This window comes from Podarcis filfolensis (genome assembly GCF_964270895.1).
Source record: "Podarcis filfolensis genome assembly, chromosome: 7".
Lineage (NCBI taxonomy): Eukaryota > Metazoa > Chordata > Lepidosauria > Squamata > Lacertidae > Podarcis > Podarcis filfolensis.
The window spans coordinates 68,060,297-68,082,286 of NC_139603.1; the positions used below are offsets into that span (position 1 = coordinate 68,060,297).

Genomic DNA, 21,990 nt, shown 5'->3' on the forward strand with positions numbered 1-21,990 from the left:
CTTAACCATCTACTGTACTGTGATGTTTTTATGTTCAGTTTATAGATCAGTTGCAAACACACACAGCAGTGGCTAATCCCAGGAACATACTTCATCAGGATAACATCATGACTGAAACTCTGAGATAGACATTAAGATGTGAAACTGCCAATATATTTTGTTGAGAGGAAAATCCTATACACACTGGAGATATAGCTGGACACTGGGTGGTCTTAAATATAATTCTTCAGCGGCATTTTAAAAGAGGGCTGTTTGGTAGGCCATAACCTTAATGTTTTATATTTACTTCTTTCTGATGAGCAGCTTTATATATTTTTTTCATTGAGAAAACCCAAGGCAGTTTTCTGAACAAATAATTAAGGTGACTATAGTACAGTTATTATTTTTCTTAAACGTTACTGCCCCCATATGGACACAATGATGAACATACGCTAGCAATGTAGGTAAAGCTTCTCCCTAGGTTGCATGGCTTTAAAATATCTACTTTAAAGTTTTAATCCAGACAGATATAAATTAAGTTTGGGTGATTAATGGTTAAATCAAGTTGATCACGTCTCCAGACTTTGTATTTGTGTTTGCCGTAATTACTTGTTTTCTGACATACCAAATATACTTCAGTACTCACCTCAACTGATTGCACCTGCAATTGCTTAGTGTAGTTTACTTTCCATAAAACTTTCTCATTTTTGTGTACTGACCATCTTCCCTTTCTGAGGATAAATTTATAATGGGTTTTGAGGTGTTTAAGGTTTGGTAAATGCTTTTCATGGTAACTTGGACCCACAATAACTACTGCGTTACTTTCATAACCTGTAAAGCCCAATTAGAGGTGGCTTCATAAACCCCTGAAATTGCAAAGTCTACCCATCCTTATCTTTAAAAACATTTGTAGCTGCATCCATAGAATAGAATTGCTGACAATTGCCAGACATTTCTGAATGAGGCACACGCAGTTTGCACCTCCCATTATTTTCTGGGATTCACTAGATTGTTATAAAATTTCCAGGCTTGAAATAGGTGGGGTTTAAAGATTTTTAACAAGCTATGTGTGCGTGCAGGGATTATAAGGTTTTAATAACATTAAAATTTACTGCTACTACCACAGCATTTTTAAAGTGGAAAGCTAAAGAACAGTCATACTTATTTTTAATCAGTTAGAAGTACTGCATGCCAAGTCAAGTGTTCTTTATTTATTTCAAGTAGTTCATTCACTGAATTCTTTGACTGTCCCAGAGGGCTCAGTGTGGAAAGGATGTTTACAAGTACAAAGTCAGAGTTATACACACTGCCTGCTCAACTCCGGTTTGTTTCATGTGCTGTGGAATTGGCTGTTCTTTTCAACTTCATAGCTGCATTTTCGAAGACAAAAAGCACAGCTGCATTGCAGAATCGGCAAATAGTTACAAATTCTATATTTTCTCATACTTTTTGCTGTGATCAATACGTTTCAGTACAGGAATATGGCATTGACAAATTTAAAGTAGCCTATATGTTCAGTCTTGGCAGAAAAGAGTTTGCTCCATCTCTAGCTGTGTCTGTTAATGCACCAGAACTATAATCTTCTTAAAGCCCACTTGGAAATTTTAATGTGTGTGCCACCTTCTACATTTATAATGTTTAATGACAGTGGAATTCTGTTTGTGCCACTGTTTAGAAATTTGTCCATAATCATCCAGCATAATTTATAATTTATTTATTTACGGCTATTAGCCCATAAATCATCCAGCATAGGAGGTATTCACATTGATAGGTGCATACATGCATCTGGATTAATGTGTATATCACATTGATGTCTCTGTTTGATCATGGCCAGCTTTAGGTCTGGTGCCTAAAGGTGTACAATGAAGGTGCCAGTCAAACCTCCCTGGGGAGAGCATTCCACAAACAGGGAGCTACTGAGATCTTGTGAACTGCCCTGAGATCTTTTGATGAGTGGCGGTATATAAATATAACACATAAATAACAAGTAGTAAATAAATACTTGTGTTGCCACCATCCAGACCTCTCATGGAGGAGGCACATGAAGAAGGCCCTCAGATTATGAGGGTCCAAGTAGGTTTATATGGAGAGAGGTGGTCCTTAAGGGTATGGTGGCCCTGAGCCATTTAGGGCTTTATAGGTCAAAGCTAGCACCTTGAATTGGACCCAGCAACTAATTGGCAGGGAGTGCAGTTGGGCCATGATTGGTGTAATAGGCTCAAACTTTCTTGCCCCAATGAACAACCTAGCTGCCGAATTCGGCACCAGCTGAAGTTTCCGAAACATCTTCAGAGGCAGCCGTGCGTATAACACATTGCAGTAATTTAACACAGAAGTTACCAGAGCATAGACAACCCTAGTTAGGCTGTCCCTGTCCAGATAGGGGCACAGCTGGGTCACCAGCTGAAGCTGGTGGAAAGCACTTTGCATCACTGAGGCCACCTGAGCTCAAGCGACAGCAAAGGATCCAGAAGTATCCCCAAGCTGCATACCTCTTCTTCAGTGTAACCCCACTGAGAGCAGGCAGATGGTAAGGAGTGAGTTGTGTGTCATCCATATACTGGTGGAACTGCACTCCAAACCTTCCAATAGTTTCGTATCCAGTGGTACCTCAGGTTAAGTACTTAATTCGTTCCAGAGGTCCGTTCTTAACCTGAAACTGTTCTTAACCTGAAGCACCACTCGATTTCTGTTCTCATCCTGAAGCAAAGTTCTTAACCTGAAACACTATTTCTGGGTTAGTGGAGTCTGTAACCTGAAGCGTATGTAACCTGAAGCGTATGTAACCTGAGGTACCACTGTAAATGTTTAAAAGCATGGGAGACAAATAGAACCTTGTGTGGACCCTACAGCATAGCCACCATGGGGCCGGCAGAAGTCCCCCAGTGTTACTCTCTAGTAGCGGCTCTGCAACCAAGACTGAAGCCAGGCTGAAATGGGTTTAGATAACCCATTTCATCCAGGAGAATTTCACTGAACTAGCACCACTCTCTAGATCACTTTCATGGATGATATGTCTAAAACCATTTGGACTTGTCAAAGACATTTTGATGTCTGAAGTGAAGCAGCAGACAATGTCCCCTAGCCAGTCAAGGTGCATAGTAACTGGAACATGACATTTTCTGTAAGTTAGAGCAAACATAATCTACATTACTCTGCTTCTTGCTTTTCTTTCCAGAGGACTGAAAGCATGGCTTTACAAAACCTACATATAAAAAAGTTCCACCTATCACTGTGTCTGGCCAGTTTGTGCAAGGCAGCCCATGAGAGAAGGTGGTCATTGGGCTGAAAAGGTTTTAACCACCCTTGATTTAAAGCATTTATACTCTTGTCTTTTCTTAATAGAGTGCAAGGCAGCTAACAATAATTAAAATAACGAAAAACTAAAAAGCAGCACACTTAACTAAAAAGATAGGAAGTGCAAACAGCCATTCAAAGCAAATTAACCAAACTTGTTACAGTAAGTTAAAAGCAGTTCAGTGAGAAAGCTATTATTGCTCATGGCCCAAAGCCCAAAAAGGAAGGTTTCTACAATCCATCTGAAGGACATTAAAGAGGGGACAAGATGAGCGCCTTTGTAGGGGAGTTCCAAAGGCCGAGTACAACCAGTGAAAAGGCCTTATTACTCCAACTTGACATACTGGGTATGCCAGTACAGTGGTACCTCGGGTTACATACGCTTCAGGTTACAGACTCTGCTAACCTAGAAATAGTGCTTCAGGTTAAGAACTTTGCTTCAGGATGAGAACAGAAATCGTTCTCCGGCGGCATGGCAGCAGCAGGAGGCCCCATTAGCTAAAGTGGTGCTTCAGGTTAAGAACAGTTTCAGGTTAAGTACGGACCTCCAGAATGAATTAAGTACTTAACCTGAAGTACCACTGTACTTACAGTTCAAGGGCATCCTTGAAAGTAGTCTTTACAGAAGAGCAGGGATATCAGATTTCTTTTTTCACAGAAAACTTTATTATAGCAGAAAATAATTTAGTTTCTTATATTATGCATAGATGCTTAACAGGAGAATTGTTGATTTCTGGGAGTGGGGGTGCGTTTCCTGGTTTCAGAATGAAATGCAGGCACATTCCATTGAAGTCTATGGCAAAACCTCATGGAATTTTGATTCTTACATGATAAAACGTGTGTGTGTGTGTGTGTGTGTGTGTGTGTGTTTGAGTTTTCATGCTGTATAAGAGACTCTTTAGCCTCTGCTTCAGCTTCAGCTATAACTGAAAATTATCACAGTACTCTGGAGTATCCAATTGGAAAAGTATGCTTGGAATGTCAGTGTTTTGGCAGTATGCAGTAGCATCAAAACACCAAATGTTGTCTGCTATACTAAAATTAGAGACAGTTGGATATTTCCTTTTAGTGATTTATAGATCTGTTATGTACCAGATTGTCTTGTATACAAAATGAACGTTGTTTGCTCACATTCATACGGGATAAGTTGTGCTATTTATAGGCTCCTGTGCATTAAAATCACACTCAAACATGCACCCACCCACACCCCTTCTGCGTTACATAGAGAGCCACCTTAGTTTTTCCAATGGATATTACAGGCACAGGCAAACACGGCCCTCCAGATGTTTTGGGACTACAACTCCCATCATCCCTAGCTAACAGGACCAATGGTCATGGGATGATGGGAGTTGTAGTCCCAAAACATCTGGAGGGCCGAGTTTGCCTGTGCCGGGGATATAAGAAGCAGAATATGTTTAATTGGCCATATCAATTTGTGTAATACTAATAGGCTATGAAAGGAGTACGGCAAGGCTGTATATTGTCTCCGTGCTTATTTAACTTATATGCAGAATTCATCATGTGAAAGGCTGGGCTGGATGAATCCCAAGCCTGAATTAAGATCTCCAGAAGAAATATCAACAACCTCAGATATGCAGATGACACAACCTTGATGGCAGAAAGTGAGGAGGAATTAAAGAACCTTTTAATGAGGGTGAAAGAGGAGAGTGCAAAATATGGTCTGAAGCTCAACATCAAAAAAACGAAGATCATGGCCACTGGGCCCATCACCTCCTGGCAAATAGAAGGGGAAGAAATGGAGGCAGTGAGAGATTTTACTTTCTTGGGTTCCATGATCACTGCAGATGGTGACAGCAGTCACGAAATTAAAAGACGCTTGCTCCTTGGGAGAAAGGTGATGGCAAACCTAGACAACATATTAAAATGCAGAGACATCACCTTGCCAACAAAGGTCCGTATAGTTAAAGCCATGGTTTTCCCAGTAGTGATGTATGGAAGTGAGAGCTGGACTATAAAGAAGGCTGATCGCCAAAGAATTGATGCTTTTGAATTATGGTGCTGGAGGAGAACTCTTGAGAGTCCCATGGACTGCAAGAAGATCAAACACATCCATTCTTAAGGAAATTAGCCCTGAGTGCTCACTGGAAGGACAGATCGTGAAGCTGAGGTTCCAATATTTTGGCTATCTCATGAGAAGAGAATACTCCCTGGAAAAGATCCTGATGTTGGGAAACATTGAGGGCAAAGGAGAAGGGGATGACAGAGGATGAGATGGTTGGACAGTGTTCTCGAAGCTACCAGCATGAGCCTGACCAAACTGCGGGAGGCAGTGGAAGACAGGAGTGCCTGGCGTGCTCTGGTCCATGGGGTCACGAAGAGTCGGACACGACTAAACGACTAAACAAAAACAATAGGCTATGATTGTTTAGAATGCTTCTTGTTAGTTTACTGGAGTCTCTTGCTGCCACCTCCATTACTAAAATATATGCTTTCCAGAATCATATTCTTAGCTACAGAAACCTTTCACGTTATTAGAACGCCAAAGTTTGCTATGCTGTGTAGAAAACAAATGCCATGTAATTTCATACTGAATATTTATACTGAGTATTCGATTACCAAAAAATGCATTACTATTTTAGCTTTAAGAAGGTTAAATGCTTGGGAGTCATTTAAACTCTAATTAATTTCTCTTAATAGCTGTCTACTTGCAAAGGACAGCGGTATGATAATTGTTTTATGATGGTTAGTGTTTTACTTAGAAGCCTCCTCCCCTGGATCATGGGAGCATGAAAGAATATGACACTTCATATGAAAAAAACCCAGGGCTTCCATATACATGAAATACCATATTTTTCGCCCTATAGGACGCACCGTCCCATAAGGTGCACCTAGTTTTTTTGGGGGAAATAAAGAGAAAAAAATTTATTTCCCCCCCAGGGGCTGGGGCGGGGGAGGCCCGAGCTTCCCCTGACCCCAGCCCCCAAACAGGCAGCTCTCTGCAAGCCGTGGGAGCCCAGCGCTGGCTCCCGCTGCTTGCGGAGAGGTCCGCGAAGCCTGGGCGCGCTGATCTCAGTGCCCGCAGGCTTCGGCATGCTGGCAACTCTGCGCAAGCAGCGGGAGCACTCCCGCTGCTTGCGGAGAGGTCCGCGAAGCCTGGAGAGCGAGAGGGGTCGGTGCCCACCGACCCCTCTCGCTCTCCAGGCTTCAGCGAAAGCCTGCATTCGCCCCATAGGACGCACACACATTTCCCCTTCATTTTTGGAGGGGAAAAAGTGCGTCCTATAGGGCGAAAAATACGGTACATAAACATTTGCAAACATATTTTCAAGACAATTTTTTTTAAGTAAATGGGGTTTTTTATTCACATGTATATTTATTTACTGCCTTATTCAACACATTATGGATTTTGTGATTACACTAATGTTTCCAATATCTCTTTAATAAAAAACGTGGAAGGTTTCTGAGCTGGCATATGTATGGCTACTTCTATGTTAATATACATTGCACAGAGGCAAGTGGTTTTAGCCCTGTATATTCCATTATTTGCCAGATACAAGAGTGGCCAAAAAATAGACAACAAAGGCTGACTTGCTACTTGTTTGGAAACTGCAGTAAATTAAGGGCCATTGCACTCGTACTACAAGCATACACTGGTTTATTGCGAAGAAATCCTATTGAAATCCATGTAAGATTTATTAATAATTAAATATGCTTAAGACATTTTGGAATGCATTTCAATAAATTTGAGTTACTATAATTATTTCTAAAAAAGAAAAGGCATTTGTCTAACACCTGTCTCTAAAAATCTTCTGCAAATTTATGACGAGACCCTGATACCAGTAGAGCTGATAGAATTTTCTTCTTCTTCTTTTACTAACTTTTAGGAGAACAAGATCAACTCTTCAGTTTTTGGTATTTTAATTGAATTAGATACTATGTAACCATGACCTAAAAGAAGTCTTTTATGTTTTAATCTTTTGATGTAGTATTCCCATGGCAATATATAAGCTCTTACTAACACACACACACACACACACACACACACACAGAGAGAGAGAGAGAGAGAGAGAGAGAGAGAGAGAGAGAGAGAGAAAGCCAGTGCTGTTATAAAATAAACTTGCCAGCTCAGTATTATTATAGGAAGTACCATACTTTTCCATCTATAAGATGCCCCCATGTATAAGATGAATAACTCAAATTTAAGAAAATTGGGGGAGATGGCACAGCTGCGGCAGCAACCAATCAAATGTCTACCCTATGCACCACCCATATATAAGACGACATCCACTTTTTAGCATGATTTTTTAAGAAGAAAACATAGTCTTATACACGGAAAAATATGGTGACTGGTGTGCATGTAAAACCACCTGATGCTCTAACTCAGTAATTCAGTTTTCAAAGTGTATTCTGCCTGTGGCTACTCAATGGAAAATAATTGCAATTTTTGAACTCAAAACCATGGAATGGGTCCCTACAAAATGTACTATGTAATGATAGGGTACCCAGCATTGCAGCTGCCACTCCCCAACCTTCCTTTTAATGTTGACTTTTATACTGTTTGTTTTGTATTGTAAACTGCCCCAGAGTTATATATGGGGTTCTGTAGAAAATAACGAGTATAGGTGTTTGGGATATTGCTACCCATGGTGTGTCCGAGAGGAGAGGGATTTTTAAAAACATTTTCCCCCCATGTGTGTAATCTGGACATCTTTGTTATTTCTGTTGTTATGTAGGAGCCGTGCTTTTGGCCAGCATGCAGGGATTAACAGTCAATATCGATTCAATTTTATATACTTGGCTCACGTACCAGCCTCAGAAGCGAAGCAGCAGACCGATGCAGCAGGTAAGAAATACTGAAATGCCTTCTCTTTGTGTGTTCTTAAGTAGAATGTCTTGTCTACATTAGTGGGAGAGAAAACGAATGCCATCATCCTGCATCTCTTATAAGTATCTTGCTGTTCTTCAATAGTAGAAGCACAGCTGTGCTTATGGTTAAAAATAGGAGTCTTCTGTTTTGTTAGTTGTTGCCTTATTTTATGTTCACTGTATAAGTGTGCTTCTATCTATCAATCATCTATCTATCATCTATCTATCTATCTATCATCTATTATCTATCTATTTTAGTTTACCCCCTTTGAGGACAACATCATTGAAAATGTAACTAATAAAATCAACAGATTTTATCCCCTCTAATGTAAAAAATGTATCTTTAAACAGGTAATTTGTGTGAAAACTGACTTCATTTTAATGATTTATGCCCAGATTAAAAGAAAAGGTTACATTATTTTTAGAAGTTAGCCAGATATACCTTGGGCTGTTCTCTAGGGGGTAAGCATGCCACCATTGAACGGCAGCCACAAAGAACAGTTTTCTGACTGTGTGAAAATATGTTTTCTGATCCCTGGGAAGTAAGGAATGAGGTCCACACACCTAATGGGACTTCCCCCCTACTTTCCCTTCCTAAATCTGCCTCCTAAATCTTCTCTAGAGAGTTGGGGGAACTCCCATAACAGGTTTAGGGGGTGCAGGGGGTGAAGTCCTTACCCTACTTAGTGATACATTGATATTCACACTAAGTTTCCTGACCCGTGTGTAATAATATACTGTATAGGTAGCATACTCTGCAGCAGGAGAGGCTAACCTGTGGCTGTCCATATGTTGTTGGACTCCCAATTCCTATCAGCCCTAGAGAGAATGGCCAATAGCCAGGGAAGATGAGAGTTACACTTCAGCAACATCTGAATGATGTATTTGCAAATAGGATTAATAAGAGTTTTAAATCAAAATGTTAATATGTTAAGCGGCTTCTTTAACGGCTAGCTAAAAGCTGAACATGGCATTGTATTGTTCATGAACATTCTTCTTTAAACGTAACTTTAGTTAGGAGCCTTATGCTTTCAGAATATAGCAACATATGTCATATTTGTGCTTTTCCCACTGCAAATGAAAACGCAAGCCAAATCGTAGCGGCTGTTACATATTTGAATAAGAATCTATGTAGTTCCTGTTGCAACTATGTGGTTAGTGCTTTAGGGGCAAAAGAGGATGTTTTCCCATATCTGCATTTGGCTTCCGCATGTATCTGAACATTTCTCCCCATTTTGAATAGTGAACAATGTGGACATTCAGCTTTAAAAAAAAATAGTAAAGGTCCATGAAAAAGTTTATGAATGCCTGCATAAATCTGCATAATACCTTCTGACTTTCTTTACTGATCACTAGTAAAATACAGTGTTTCTTTCTTTTTTTAAAAGGAAAAACAGATAACTTAAGCTCAGCTAAAAGTGTTGATTTATGGAAAACCAAGTTCATAATCATCCAGTATATCATCCAGTTATGATTATCACCCAGGCTGTCCAGAGTCTAAGCTGTGCTGCTGATGCCACAACACCTCGGGACGCACCTGATCTTTAAACAGGATATGCAATAACAAAGGGGAAGATTCAAGGGGAATATAAAGTTAGTGGGAAAAGTTTAGGAGTTGATGTCGTTGCACAAACTTAACCATCACAGAACCTAACAATAATAACTGCTGCCCTAGTGGCTGTGCAGCATCTGTCACAAGCACAAAACACTCGATAGATTGGGCTGTTGCACTGTGCTGAGAGCAATTTTCCCAATAGCGGAATGGTTGTTTTGCTTGTGGGCTGCAAAAACAGGAGATGACCCAGTGTGAAATATGCCTTCAAAGTCTAATATACTTATTTAATGGGTGGCCAGTGCCCACTAGACATAGTGGGGCTGCTAGGAGGTCATGGACGCATGGGCAGCGAGTGTCCAAGTTGTTCTGGTTCACTACCCACCCCCCTTGCAAATTACTGTGGACACTTTAGTTTGACTAAAAGCACCTAACTAAAAGTGTCTTCCTTTGGTTCAGAAGGGGTCTCTGCTGTCACAATTTCTGAGTAATGTACATTACTCAGAAGTAAGCCCCACTGAATTCTATGGGGATTACTCCTTGGTAAGTATGTACAGGATTGCATCCTGAATTGGTTAATCTTAAAGGTACTACACAGGACTCTTTATAAGGGACCCCATAATTTTCCAGACCTACGTGAATAGATTATTTCCTTCTCTAGCTTATTCACTTCTACATCCTCTCCCACCCCCGAATGCAGGATATGGTGGAGGGATATTTAAGTGGAGTAGGACCTAGGAGACCAGGATTAAAATCAGCTATGAAACTCACCATGTGATTTAGCGCCAGTCACCATCTCTCAGGCTAACCTACCTCACAGGGTTGCTTTGAGGATAGCATGGGGGAAAGAAGACTCATGAATGTCACCTTGAGCTCCCAGAAAGAAAGGTGGGATGGATATAAACGTAATACGGGCACATAAGGAACAAATAAAATAAATTTCTCTCCAGCCAGCTTGCCCCTGATTTTGAACTGGGGTAGGGGGTCAGGTTCAAAATAAGGAAAAAAGCCTAACCTGAAAACCAAAGGAAAAGTAATCAGAGACACCAGCAAGATATTCAGGCCTTGTAGGCCCTCAGCAAATCCAATTTGTCTGCTGGGACAAGCTTGCCTAAGTGTGTAAGTCATGATCCCATACGACATATGGGCACTGTAGCTGGAGTTCTCATCTACACTGTCCCATTTTTTGTAATAGCATTTTAAGTTTGCCAAGGTGTCTTTTTATCCTCACAACAACCCTGTAAAATAGACCATAGTCCAATTTTAGCAAAACAAAAACTGCAGCGCTATCAAGTTTATTTTATTTTATTTTAAAATTATGGTATAAGCTGGGGGGGGTAAAGCTACTTTATCATGTGCAGTAGGCTTGGTAATCCATGAAAGTTCATGGAATAATACATCTTCTAACCTCTAACGTGCTGCTTCACTATTTCATTTCCACTGTAAGCCATGGTTAGTTGGCTGCCCCTTTGACTGAAAGCATACAAGAGTAATGCTCCCAGCACTGCAAAATGAGCCAGTGACAGAGAGGAACATTAAGTTCAGTCCCCAGATCCTCTGGTGTGGCTCTTTGTTAAAGTTATGAGGACAAGGAGGCACTTGCCAATAGGCTTATTGAGAAGGAAAATGTGTAGGCAATATTCTACCCAATCAAAATGCTGTCTAAGTGGTTTAACAATTAGCACCACTGATTCCTCCTCTTCTCAAACCACATCTTCCTCTCTCAGAGGAGACAGCATTAGGAAGTATAAGTCCCAGAAATAAATGCCACGAACATGTACAGAATTCACCAGCATTACCAGTGAGGAACCTCTGCTGCTATGTAATAAGATGATTCCACAACAGGTATCCTTTGCATAAACACAGGAATGCAGAACCTCAGAACTTGTCTCAAACCTAAACACACATGGACAAAACCTGTAGTTCCAATTACCCACAAGTGTTAAAAATTGCAACACACACAGAATCCACCCACCATTTCTTCTCCATATCCTTCTCCCCCTGTCACAAAATATTTGCAAAGTATAAAGGTAAAGTTGATAATATTGAAAGATATTCACACACCTCACCATTGTTTTCTTCCTAACAAATACTAACGAAAAGCTAGCTGCTCTAAACTAGCAACCACACCCTTTGCCATGCTAGCTAAAACGAATGTGCTTTGAGGTCTGGACATTGCCCTAGGGCAGCCACGAGCATGCTTGGACTGCCCTTCAAGGTAGCCCTCCTGGGCTAATACTGAGACTGCTAGTTAGCCTCATAACAACAGATAGAATATAGTGTGGCTGACTTTCAGACCATCCAGTCACATGGTTTCCTGTTTAGAGACACAGGGGAGGGACCTGTGTGCCCTCTCTGTACCTTTACAGAGAACTGATTGGCTAGAGAACTGTAGATTGACAGAAATGCTTGCAGGGCTTCTCCACGTCCAAACAGAAGTATAAAATGTGTCTGGGACAGGAAAGAGTGTGTGACATTGACATTTTGTGGGGGATATTTTTTTTAATTGCTTGGGAGGGCTGTACCATAGTGGACCTGCCTCCACTGAATGTTTTTGATATTGCTTTTGTTATATAATTAATAACATCAATTTTTCTAACATACTCCTTTATCAATCCAGTTGGTTACTTTTGTACCTTTACATGCTGATTGCTGCATCTGGGCTTAATGAGGCATGTGGCCCTCACCTGTTCTGTACCTCCTCCAGCTGAGGAATCACACACCTCCTCCCATAGCTAGCAAGCCTCACCTGGCCAGCTAGAGAGCTGGGCCCTGGGCCTTTGCCTGCCTTAGCCAACTAAAGCACCCCTCCTGCTGTTCCCTATGCCTCAGAGCCTGCCGTGTTCATGGGGACAGGGGCCCCTCTGGTGATGGGTCCTGCTACTCTGGTTTCTGTGAATTGACCCATTCATTCTGTGAATTGAACCATTGATGAGCACCGAACCCAAAGGGTGCTCATCAATGGTTCCTCTTCATCCTGGAGAAGAGTGACTAGTGAGGTGCCACAGGGTTCTGTCTTGGGCCCGGTCTTATTCAACATCTTTATCAACGACTTGGATGATGGACTCAAGGGCATCCTGATCAAATTTGCAGGTGACACCAAACTGGGAGGGGTGGCTAACACCCCAGAGGACAGGATCACACTTCAAAACGACCTTGACAGATTAGAGAACTGGGCCAAAACAAACAAGATGAATTTTAACAGGGAGAAATGTAAAGTATTGCACTTGGGCAAAAAAAAATGAGAGGCACAAATACAAGATAGGTGACACCTGGCTTGAGAGCAGTACATGTGAAAAGGATCTAGGAGTCTTGGTTGACCACAAACTTGACATGAGCCAACAGTGTGACGCGGCAGCTAAAAAAGCCAATGCAATTCTGGGCTGCATCAATAGAAGTATAGCATCTAGATCAAGGGAAGTAATAGTGCCACTGTATTCTGCTCTGGTCAGACCTCACCTGGAGTACTGTGTCCAGTTCTGGGCACCACAGTTCAAGAAGGACACTGACAAACTGGAACGTGTCCAGAGGAGGGCAACCAAAATGGTCAAAGGCCTGGAAACGATGCCTTATGAGGAACGGCTAAGGGAGCTGGGCATGTTTAGCCTGGAGAAGAGGAGGTTAAGGGGTGATATGATAGCCATGTTCAAATATATAAAAGGATGTCACATAGAGGAGGGAGAAAGGTTGTTTTCTGCTGCTCCAGAGAAGCGGACACAGAGCAATGGATCCAAACTACAAGAAAGAAGATTCCACCTAAACATTAGGAAGAACTTCCTGACAGTAAGAGCTGTTCGACAGTGGAATTTGCTGCCAAGGAGTGTGGTGGAGTCTCCTTCTTTGGAGGTCTTTAAGCAGAGGCTTGACAACCATATGTCAGGAGTGCTCTGATGGTGTTTCCTGCTTGGCAGGGGGTTGGACTCGATGGCCCTTGTGGTCTCTTCCAACTCTATGATTCTATGATTCTATGACCCCCATTGCCTCGCCGTCCTCCATCACCCTGTGAGTACTTCCTTCCCCATCCCCAGCTTGCTCCTGTATGTCATAGTCCTGGCTGCACCCCTCATGGGATCCTCTTCCTCCTTCCCATCATCCTGCCAATTCATGACAGGTATTGGTGTTGAAAAGAAATAATAATTACTTTAAATGCCGTTGCTGAGGTATAAAGAAGCTTTTTTTAAAAAAAAATGAAGGAGACCATCAATAGTATTGCGTTAATTTTATACCATGTGTTGAACCACGAGGTAGGAAAATACTATTTTTATTCATACCAGCCTTTAAGGAGCTCAGAATGGCAAATTTGTCTTCTATCCAAAGTACCAGCAAGGCCCAGACTTCATTAATTCCCTTTAAACATCCTTAGACTGGTCTCTGATCTGCTATGTCTAATATACAATCTGTATACCAGACACTTAACTAACTAACTGACATATGGCACATGTTTCCTCCAAGGAGCTCAAGGTGGCACATGTCTCTCCCCTATGCATCCCCGCCCCTCAAAACAACTGTTTGAGGCAAATAAGGCCAGAGATGGTAGTAGGCCCAAGTCCACCAAATAGCCTTCACAGCTGTGTTGAGATTTGAAATTTGGTCTTCCTAGTCCTGCAGTGACACTCTGGCCACCACACCAGCTCTCTCAGCATGTGTCTTTTTTAGCATAAATAAATAGTTATAGTATACTGTAGCATTTTCTCTGATCTATGGCTGGATACTTAAATTTGGGGCTTAAAATAGTTAACATTCATTCAGGGGAAATGTCAAATTGAGTACCCTTGATAAAGCTCACTTTAGAGGGTCAGTCTACTATTTGCTACATTTTAGTTAATGTTTTCAAAAAAAACAAAAAACACATGTGGGTTTGGCCGCATTAATCCCATTGACTTCAACAAATAGAAAGCCTCTTCCCCAGCTTTGAAAATATACCCCGTAATGCTTGCTCTGTGGCTTTAGATATTTTCCACAGTGATGCATTAAAAGGTTAGGTAAAAGCCATGTAATTATTGTGCATTCTATACAATCTTGCGACTGTTCAAGAGAGGGGGAAAAGCATATGTCCACATGTGTTCTCCTCTAACCATCTGGTCTACATCAAGACAATATCTGCATTAAAAATAACTGTAGTGTTCTATATTTGTCAGCCTTCCTTGAAATACAGTTTTCTAGTGGAGATCAATTTAGACACAAAATTAAGACACGTGTGCATTGCATGAAGGGGAATTGTGAGTGGAATGAGGCTGCAGGGCTGTGCAGCGTTAGGTGTACATGTCTGTTAGAGAAAGGCTTTCCTTTGCAAATGTCTGTGCCTGATGTGTTGCTGTCAGAAACAGAGTCAGACACACCTCATTACCTTAGGGCAGACCAGAGTTCTCCACTCACATCCCTTTGTTTGTGCGATTCCTCTTCATGCAGCATACAGTGTAGTGAAACGTCCTGTATATACTTGCAATTACCATAACACTTTGGTTTGCACAAAGAAATGAGAACAGTGAGAGTTAATAGTTTATAGACATGGAAGGTTTATTTGTTTGTATGAGGACCAGTTATAAATCATCTCCATACTATTGGTGATTCCGCGGTTCTCAACAACAACAGATGACTCTTGCTGTTCTTTATTAAGCTTTGTCTTAGGGTCATCCAGAGAGGAGGAGGAGGCTTCATGTCACAAAAAAGGCCATTCAGGTCCCACTTTTCTGTGTGTGCAATTGGCACACAAACACTCAACCACTCTGTGTGTAGATAATCTGGACAGTAGTGTTGAAGGACTATGGCCCATTTCAGATGTTAGGTACTCCAGTCAACAAACCATGACCAGGTAATAGTTTCAGTCTCTTGTCTGAGAGCCAACAATGGTTACATTGGTTCAGACATATTGTAAACCATACATGTGAGTGAGACCCAGGGTGTGAGCTCTATAGAAGAGGCATCTGTGCCAAAAATGTGTCAGACATTTGCCCTACTTCCCCTTAAGACAATTCCAATGCTACACACCCGTTCTCCTATCGCTGGGAATTGGTAATAATGGTGGACTTGGCCCCTTGGCTCCAACTTGAGGCACCAAATAAATATGTAAAAATATGCAATTTCGTTCTGAAATAAATGCTAATTTGTGCTCTGGTGGATGTTGTACAAAGGATACGTGCAGAATCAAAACAGAAAACGTGGAAAGCTGTTCTTATATAATAAATATGCTATTGGATATTTTGCCGCTTCTTTATTGGTGTTTACTTTGCTATTAATTAGGTGAGTCACCCAATTATATTCTCTCTCTCCCCCCCCTCCCATTTATATTCCATCTTCCTTCTATAGAACTCAGAGTGGTATAAATAGGATTTCTTTTTAGTCCCCCATTCAGGCATTGACCAAACCAGTCCTGCTTAGCATTAACAAAGTTGCTGTATCATGTGTCTTCAGATCATGTCCATTATGGTGGCTGAGTCTAGATTTTTAATGTAAAAAACCCGTAAATTGCCTTTGAAGAAAATGTAGCATCAGTAACTGCAGCTTGATAGTTGGCACGCATCCATTTCTTTGTATACCAGGAAATGGCTGTGACTTTATATTGAAAAGTATAAGGTTCTATTTTTATTGTTGTGTGACTCTCTTTTATTGCCATCATGTCAGTTCCAAAGTGGTAATGTAATAAAGGTAACAGTGTATTATTCTATGTAAGTAGAACTGTTTTTGAAATGTGGAGCTATTCATTATATTTTGCTCAGTTGTAGTAGCCTCCAGTAGAAAAGTGTTTCCAATAATGATGTTGAATAAGTAAGCCGAAATCTCACTTCTTTCATTGTTGTTTTTATTCAGTTCATTTTGGATTTCAGAAATAGTGCTCTAGTCTTTGTTATTTTAACTCATTTGCAACTGCTCATTCTACATGCATATTTTATGGCTTTGTTTTTCATCTGTTAATTTTTGCCTGCTGTAATTGTTACCTCTGTTTTATATACATTATAAAATGAAAGAATAATAAAAAAATACAAAAAAGAAATAATGCACTAGTAAAACACACTGCATTGTTCAGGAGCCTAATTCAATTCTCTCCTTTCTGGAGAACAAAATAGCATAAATCCGTCATCACAGCCCTTTCTGAGCCATGAAATTAGTTTTTTTTTCATGTGGGTCATACATCCTTAGCATTCCAGAGATGAGAATTTGAAATTTTTAATACTTCATACACGGTGCCATGGCACAGATGTTTTCAGAGCCCTAAAAATAACTGAGCACTTCTTTTAAATGATGCATTCTTTCAGAAAGCTCATGTGGCTTATTGAAGCAGAATGTTGTGACTGAGTCAGTCCAAAGTGCACATGCCAGATCTTCCTGTGTCCTCTGGCTTTTCCTTTCCTTTTGCTTCACAGCTCCTGTTGTTGAACTTGCAGAACCTACTTTCCAAACTTGGAGAATTTTAAAAACAGTTTGTGGTGTGGGGTGGTGAGGAGAGCTGCTGAGGAAAACGAACGCATGCAAAAACCATTGCATGCTTTCTCTCCTTTTCACATTGTGTTATTGGCTTGCCAGAATAGCAGTCTAATATGTTTGTGTTTTAATGTGGATTTAGATTTTGTTTTTATGGGCCTTTGCCCCCCCCCCCCCAATTTCAATGCTGATCCTAAAGTTTCTGCATGGAACTAAGTCAGGGACAGCCCACCCATGAAGTAGGGTGAAGCAGCTGCCTCAGGCAACGCCCATGTGGGTCCCACCCCCAGCCTGCTGCCTCCACCACTGGCACCAGCATTGATTTCCGGAGAGAACTTCCAAAATATTGCAAGATCTCACAGAGCGTGAGAGATCACGTAAGATCTCGCTGGTGCCGCTTCTCTGTGGTTGGTGCTGTTGGCAGAGGAGGGGACAGAAGTGGCCACACGGCAGAGTAGGAACAGTACTTTGAAGCAAAATGGGATGTGCCATCCCTTAAGTAAGTGTCATTTATTCCGCCTGATCTTGCTCTATTCACATTCAATAGTCTTGTGGCAAAATTACTAATTTTCCTCTTTCACAGAAAAGAGACATGTAAAAGTAGGTGGACTAAAAAGACTCAACTATTTTTCAGTTTTGAAAAACAGGGAATTGTCGCTGAAGCAACTGCTAGGCAACTGTTGGTATAGTGTATATTTTGTTCAAAGGACACTAGCAGCCTCGTACTTGGTGTTGCTAGGGGATTCTAAGAAACAAAAAAAAAGTTTTGAAATCAGATTGACCTGCCATCTTGATGTGAAAGATGGATCCTTCTAGTCCACTTGATCCTGAGAAGTAGATCAGAATCTACTTTGGGTGTTTGTTTGTTTGGCAGTTTTATGTGATGCAACTAACCAAAGAGGTGACAAGATTTAAACAGTAACTTAAAATTTAAAATGAAACCCTATTGATCATATCAGTGAAATGCGATGTTGTTAATTTTGTAAGACATTTCTGGTATCAATTAAATGTATATCAATACAGTTGAGTATCTTCATATGTTTATCAATTATTTATCAATTATTGTCAGATACATTGTTTTCAAAATTAGGAGGAACTTTGGTGTGGATCTTTTTATTTGCCACATGCAAATTGCCATATTACCTCCTCATAATGCAGAACAATTCTGACTGTTGTATTTTCTCATTATTAAGCCGTTTTCTAGAGATAGTTGACATAATTAGCATAGTTATATTTAAATAATTGAAATCTTTAATTCTCATAAATACTCATTCCAGTTGCTTAGTTTTCTGTTAACTGGTGAGTGTTTTCTTCCTCTAACGTTAAGGTGGCTGTGCAGAAGTGATAGAGATAACAAATCAATGTTGTATCACTTGCATAAGAATCCTTCTCATGTTCTCCAGCTGTGGGGCAGTTGTCATTTGCTATTTTTTCTAACTGCAATTTCCTTGCTGGTTTGTGGCTATAACCCAACATCTTGATCATTTTCCACCCAGTTTAAGATTGATCTTTCATTTACTTTATAGTTACAGCCAGCAGTGCCAAAAAGCTGGCAAAATTGTATTTGGTGTCATCAGCTTCAGCTTCAAGCCTGAGTGCAGTGAGCAAAGATGAAACAGCTGTTTCATTGTCCAGATCAGCACCCAGTACATGGCCATAATTTTTTCCATCTTTCTCTGGCTGTGATCATTTTTATTTCTCCCTCATTTCAAATAGCATAGTGTACAATATTTACCCTTATCTACTGTTATACCAAACTGACTATATTTTCAAGTCATATTTTTGCATCAAACTAGTTGTACTGTCTCCAGCTTTTGTTTTGCCAGGTTTTCAGCTTCCTTTTATATTTGACATAGTAGCATCTTGGCAAAAATATGGTCAGTAGTTGAGAAAAGAGGAGGGAAACGCCTTGTTTCGTACTTTATTTTAAGAGGACAGTTGTATGGGTTTTTTTAGAATTGTAACTCAGAATTAAAATGACATGTAGCAATCCTATCTTCTGTATATTGGCATCCAATCATAGAATTAGGAGCTAGACTTCAGGTGTCACTGCAATCCTCTAGTCTTAGTATGAAGAACTGGCTGCATACATAGCTGCCCAAGAGGAGAGCTACTGTTATGGATCAGGAAATGGTTAAGCAGCGGGAAGCAGACAGTAGGAATAAATTGACATCTTTCCAAACGGAGGGATGTACAGCGTTGAGTTCGCCAAGGATCGGTATTGGGAACTGTGCTTTTTAACTTGTTCTCAAATGATCTAGAGTTAGGGGTGAGCGTGAGGTGGCCAGGTTTGCTGATGATACTAAATTGTTCAGGGTCATTAAAACAAAAAGAGATTGTGAAAAGCTCTAAAAGGACTCTTCCAAACTAAGAGAATGAGTGGTAAAATGGCAAATGCAATTCAGTATAGACAAATGTAAAGTGATGTGTGTTGGGTCAAAAAAATAATAATCTTAATTTCACATTTATGCTAGTGAGGTTTGAAGTGGCAGTGAATGAGAGCTTGGGATCATAGCAGGTATCTTGAGGAAGATGTTGATCCTGTGTTTGGCATCTGTGAAAAAGGAAAATTTTGTGCTAGGGATTATTAGTAAAGTTTTTCTTCCTCTCTCATAATGTTAGAACATCCAGTGAATATGAATGCTGGAAGATTCAGGACAGATAAAAGGAAGTATGGGAAAGTTAAACTGTGGGACTTGCTCAGATAGCTGCCATCTTGAAGGGCTGTACAAGTTCATTAGATAAACACATGGATAAACACTGTTTATCTGGGAGCCTTTAGGCTTACACATTTGCACTAAGCCGTGGTTTGTCTTAGCATCTTAGCATGATGTGCAAACCAGGTTTCTGACTCCCATAGCTGTAACTCTGCTCTACAATATGGGGATAATAATCCTTTGGGACAAATTCTTAGACTGGCATCCAAAACAACTGGAGGGCTACCAAAACTGTTGACAGTGACTAACATTACAATGATGTGTAATGTTAGGGCTCTTTCAGTAGAAACTTAGTAAAAGCTTGTTTTCTGTAATTGTTAGGAAGAACAAATGGAGTGGAGTTGTATACAAGAATGTGACTATTAAAGCTTTTCATCATTCCATTTTCACAATTTGCTTTGGCATTCTATATACTTTAGTTACTAAGTCAAAGCTTTTGCCTAGGAAATTATGGTGATAAAAGTACTGCTTATAGTGCCCTTCCTATGATATGAAGTATCTTTTCCTATGTACTGTTCATAGTTTCTGAGTAAGTCACTGTACTTTTCTTCTTTTTCTAGCAGTCTGGATCTGTTTCTCTGGGGACACCAGTGACTAGGAAAAAAGAGGATGAGGTATCAGTTGGAAGTACGCCTTTGGCTAAACAGCAATCAAATCAGGCCTCTGAATATGCCAGCAGCCCTGTCAAAACAAAAACTGTAACAGGTATGTTTTGTTTTCAGTTAAATCAACCCATTCTCCAGGAACTTTCCCCCCCTTGACATGTGTACATTCCTGCAGGGTCAGGTGTACGTATCGGGACACATTTCTGCAGTTAATGTAGAAAGCTTCATATACAATTTCTGCAGTTTTAATGGATATATTTTCAGTTCAGTTCTACAATGTTAGATCACATTTTCTAACTTTAATCCCAAATGATTTTTATAGTACTTCATTTTAATACATCATTGGGTCAGCTCAAGTTTGCTGGCCTCTCCAAAAAGATAGCTGTTCAGAGAATGCTTTAGTGAACATAGTGTATCTTAATTTTTTCAATGCTGTTGTATAAACAAGACACAGTGTGGTATAATGGCAAAGAGTGCTGTGTTTGGTTGCAGGAAACTTGAGCTGAAATCCACACTTTGCACTGAGGCTTGCAAGATGGGTTTTTTTTTTTGGCAAGTGTAGAGGGAGATAACATATTGTAAATAATAGGTCACCTGGTACATTATGCAGGAGGGTTATTATATTGCATGCCATGCTTTTGGGCTTCTTGGAGGCACCTCTGGGAAATGGAATGCTGGACTAGATAGACCTTTGGTCTGTTAGGCCGAATTGCTGTGATAAAAATGAACGTATTGCCAAGGATGCTGTTTTTGTTTCAAACATTGCAAATTTTGGACAAAATGGACTGTTTCAAGAAATGGCAGAGAGACATCTCTAGATTTGTCTGGCAGGGCAAGAAGCCTCGAATAAAATTTAAGATATTAACTGATGCTAAAGAAAGAGGTGGATTTGCCCTGCCAGACCTTAAACTTTATTATGAATCAGCCGCCTTTTGCTGGCTGAGAGAATGGCTGCTTCTTGAAAACACTGATGTGTTGGATTTGGAAGGTTTCAACAATGTATTTGGTTGGCATGCATATCTGTGGTATGATAAGGTTAAAGCACATAAAGCGTTTAAAAACCATATTGTCAGAAAAGCACTGTTTAATGTCTGGATAAGATATAAGGACTTGCTAGAAAATAAAACCCCAAGATGGTTGTCACCAATGGAAGCAAAGGCTCAGAAAAAACTCAATATGGAGGCCAAATGGCCGAAGTATTGGGAAATTCTGGAACAAGAGGGAGACAGATTAAAACTGCAGAGTTTTGAAAAATTAAAAAATAGAGTGCGAGACTGGCTCCATTATTATCAAATAATGGAGGCATATAATTTGGACAAAAAACTTGGCTTCCAGGTGGAAAAATCAAAATTGGAAACAGAATTGTTAGACCCCAAAGTTAAGAATCTGTCAAGAATGTATAACTTGCTCTTGAAATGGAATACTCGGGATGAAACGGTGAAATCTGCTATGATTAAATGGGCACAAGATGTTGGACATAACATTATGAAAGCTGACTGGGAACAGTTATGGACCACAGGTATGAAGTTTACGGCATGTAATGCCTTAAAAGAGAATCTAATGAAAATGATCTACAGGTGGTACATAACACCAG

At 40.4% G+C, this 21,990-nt stretch overlaps 1 protein-coding gene across 7 annotated transcripts in view; it reads left to right on the plus strand.

Annotated features, from left to right (window-relative positions):
* Nucleotides 1-21,990, plus strand: part of VPS13B (vacuolar protein sorting 13 homolog B) — a 358,520-nt gene that overhangs the window by 128,067 nt on the left and 208,463 nt on the right. For 5 of the 7 annotated variants that reach the window (XR_014550190.1, XR_014550191.1, XM_083622696.1 and 2 more), the window contains exons 20-21: nt 7,971-8,080; nt 20,352-20,496. Coding sequence is in view for 5 of the 7 variants with exons in the window: in XM_083622696.1 (XP_083478822.1) it covers nt 7,971-8,080; nt 20,352-20,496 (255 nt within the window). In the remaining 2 variants the exon portion in view is untranslated. The remainder of the gene's footprint in view (nt 1-7,970; nt 8,081-20,351; nt 20,497-21,990) is intronic. The other 2 variants (XM_083622697.1, XM_083622695.1) reach the window with 1 other exon arrangement.